Source organism: Eurypyga helias, unplaced genomic scaffold, assembly GCF_000690775.1.
Source record: "Eurypyga helias isolate BGI_N326 unplaced genomic scaffold, ASM69077v1 scaffold12527, whole genome shotgun sequence".
Taxonomy (NCBI): Eukaryota; Metazoa; Chordata; class Aves; order Eurypygiformes; family Eurypygidae; genus Eurypyga; species Eurypyga helias.
Window position 1 is genome coordinate 45,714 of NW_010261217.1, and position 2,072 is coordinate 47,785.

The 2,072-nt window shown below is 40.0% G+C and overlaps 1 protein-coding gene across 1 annotated transcript in view; it reads right to left on the bottom strand.

Moving 5' to 3' along the window:
- Window positions 1-1,479, bottom strand: part of RB1 (retinoblastoma 1) — a gene marked incomplete at its 5' end in the record, with an annotated part of 29,681 nt that extends 28,202 nt beyond the window's left edge. Inside the window, one exon of the mRNA XM_010155303.1 lies at window positions 1,373-1,479. Coding sequence (XP_010153605.1) covers window positions 1,373-1,479 — 107 coding nt within the window. The remainder of the gene's footprint in view (window positions 1-1,372) is intronic.
- Window positions 1,480-2,072: the final 593 nt, after the last annotated feature.

Below are 2,072 nucleotides of genomic sequence, written 5' to 3' on the forward strand. Positions count from 1 at the left end.
TACTTGTGACCGCAGGGGGACCCAGGCTGGAGCAGGCTGCTCCTGAAGGACTGCTCCCCATGGGAGGGACCCCAGGCTGGAAGAGGGACAGAGTGTGAGAAGTCCTCCCTCTGAGAAGGAAGGAGCGGCAGAGACAATTTGTGATGGACTAACCACAACCCCCATTCCTGTCCCCCTGTACTGCTGGAGGGGAGGAGATAGAGAACTTAAGAGCAAAGCTCAGCCTGGGAAGAAGGGAGGGGTAGGGGGAAGGTGTTTTTAAGATTTAGTTTTTATTTCTCATTATGCCACTCTGATTTGATCGGTAACAAAGTAATTTCCCCAAGTCAAGTCTGTTTCTCCTGTGATGGTAATGGGTGAGTGATCCTTCCCTGTCCTTATCTTGAGCCATAAGCTTTCATTGTATTCTCTCACCCCTGCCCAGCTGAGGAGGGAAGTGACAGCGTGGCTTTGGTGGGCATCTGGCCTCCAGCCAGGGTCATCCCCACACAACTAAAGAGATGAATTCAAAACACAGGACCTGCCTGCTGCACTGGGAAACAACGCAAGGTCGGAGTGGCATGGAGAACTCTAATTGTGACTGGTGACTTTCAAGAAAAGGCTATTTAACCCCAAGCCTGGGGTTACCACCATGACATGCCTGTCATTCTGCCTTAGCCTCCTGCCCTACAGCATGCAAGGGCTCTGCTCCTGCACATCCTGTTGACACAGCACAGTTCTTCAGTGGACAGCACTGGAATCCTTTCCCTAGATGAATCTAACAAAAGGGTACGCCTATTGCTGTTGCTACCTAAATTTACCTTAAAAGCAGATATTGTCCTATAATCTTAATTTCTGTATTATGAACTTGGTGAATATACAATATAAAAGTAACAATCCCCTAGCAAAAAGAATGTAAAAAAGCACAAAATTTAGATTAGCATGAAAATGTTTAAAGAGCAGCAGCATGCTGGCAAACTATTTCAAGGGTAACTTTTTTCTCCACTTCTTGATCTAGCCTAAGGCTAATGGTGGAAAAAAAGGTTTTATAGAAAATCTTGATAGAGGGAAAGAAAGGAAAATATGTGAAGTGTAATTTACACTAACTTAAACTGATGAAGACTTTAGGTTGAGCAAGAACAAAAATTAGCCGTGTGGTACAATCAAAGGCAATCACAGTAGAACCAAACAAGTATCATTGCTCCCTCAACTAAAATATGATAGCAAGACTCTAAGTTTACCAAAATATTCAGAATTCCCATAAGTAACCTTCAATTTAAAATCAACTAGCCTGATACACACAAAGATTCAGAAGGCTTTAAAAACATTCTCTTTATAAAATGTTGACTAGTTAATTGCTGAAAACTAAACTCACACACTTAAATTCACTTACCTTATGCTTATACTTTTCAGAAGCTCTGTGAAAGTGAATGTCATTTCATCCAGATCAATTGATACAATAAAGATACAGACTCCCCATGTTTCTTTTTTCTTTTTGTTATAAGCCTTTTTAAAAAAAAAAAAAGTATTTATTTATATTATGCAGTAAAAGTGGATAATATATGGAAAGCATTCGTTTGCCCAAACTAGATCACAAATGGTAAAACAGAACACCCTCAAGCAAACATTTTACTATGATAGCCAACAATGTGGTAACTGAAAACCATTCCAAGTTTTACATTTAAGATGAAAGATCAAGCCCTTCAACATTTATTCCTAGAGTACAACATCAATTTTATGGATACAATCCAGCAAAGCACTGAAATAGCAGCTTGGTTCCACAGAACATTAATGCAAACCAGAAACCATGATTTCTTTACTTTTTAAGTTCTATATTTAATTCCAATGTAACAGGACACTGGAGGTTAAGGAATCAGGAGAGAAGCCTTAAGAAAGAAATAGAAAATCATTAAAAAGACAGGCAATAAATACTCATGAACTTTCTTCTCCAGCCAGGTCTCAATCACTTATCACAGCTGAACCACAGACTCATCTCTTCGTTCAGTAAAGTGTGATAGTAACAAACACCTTCAGGCATTTTCCTAACACACATCTCTACTTCAGGTCTGTCTTCTGCTGCGCAGAAGTAAGGC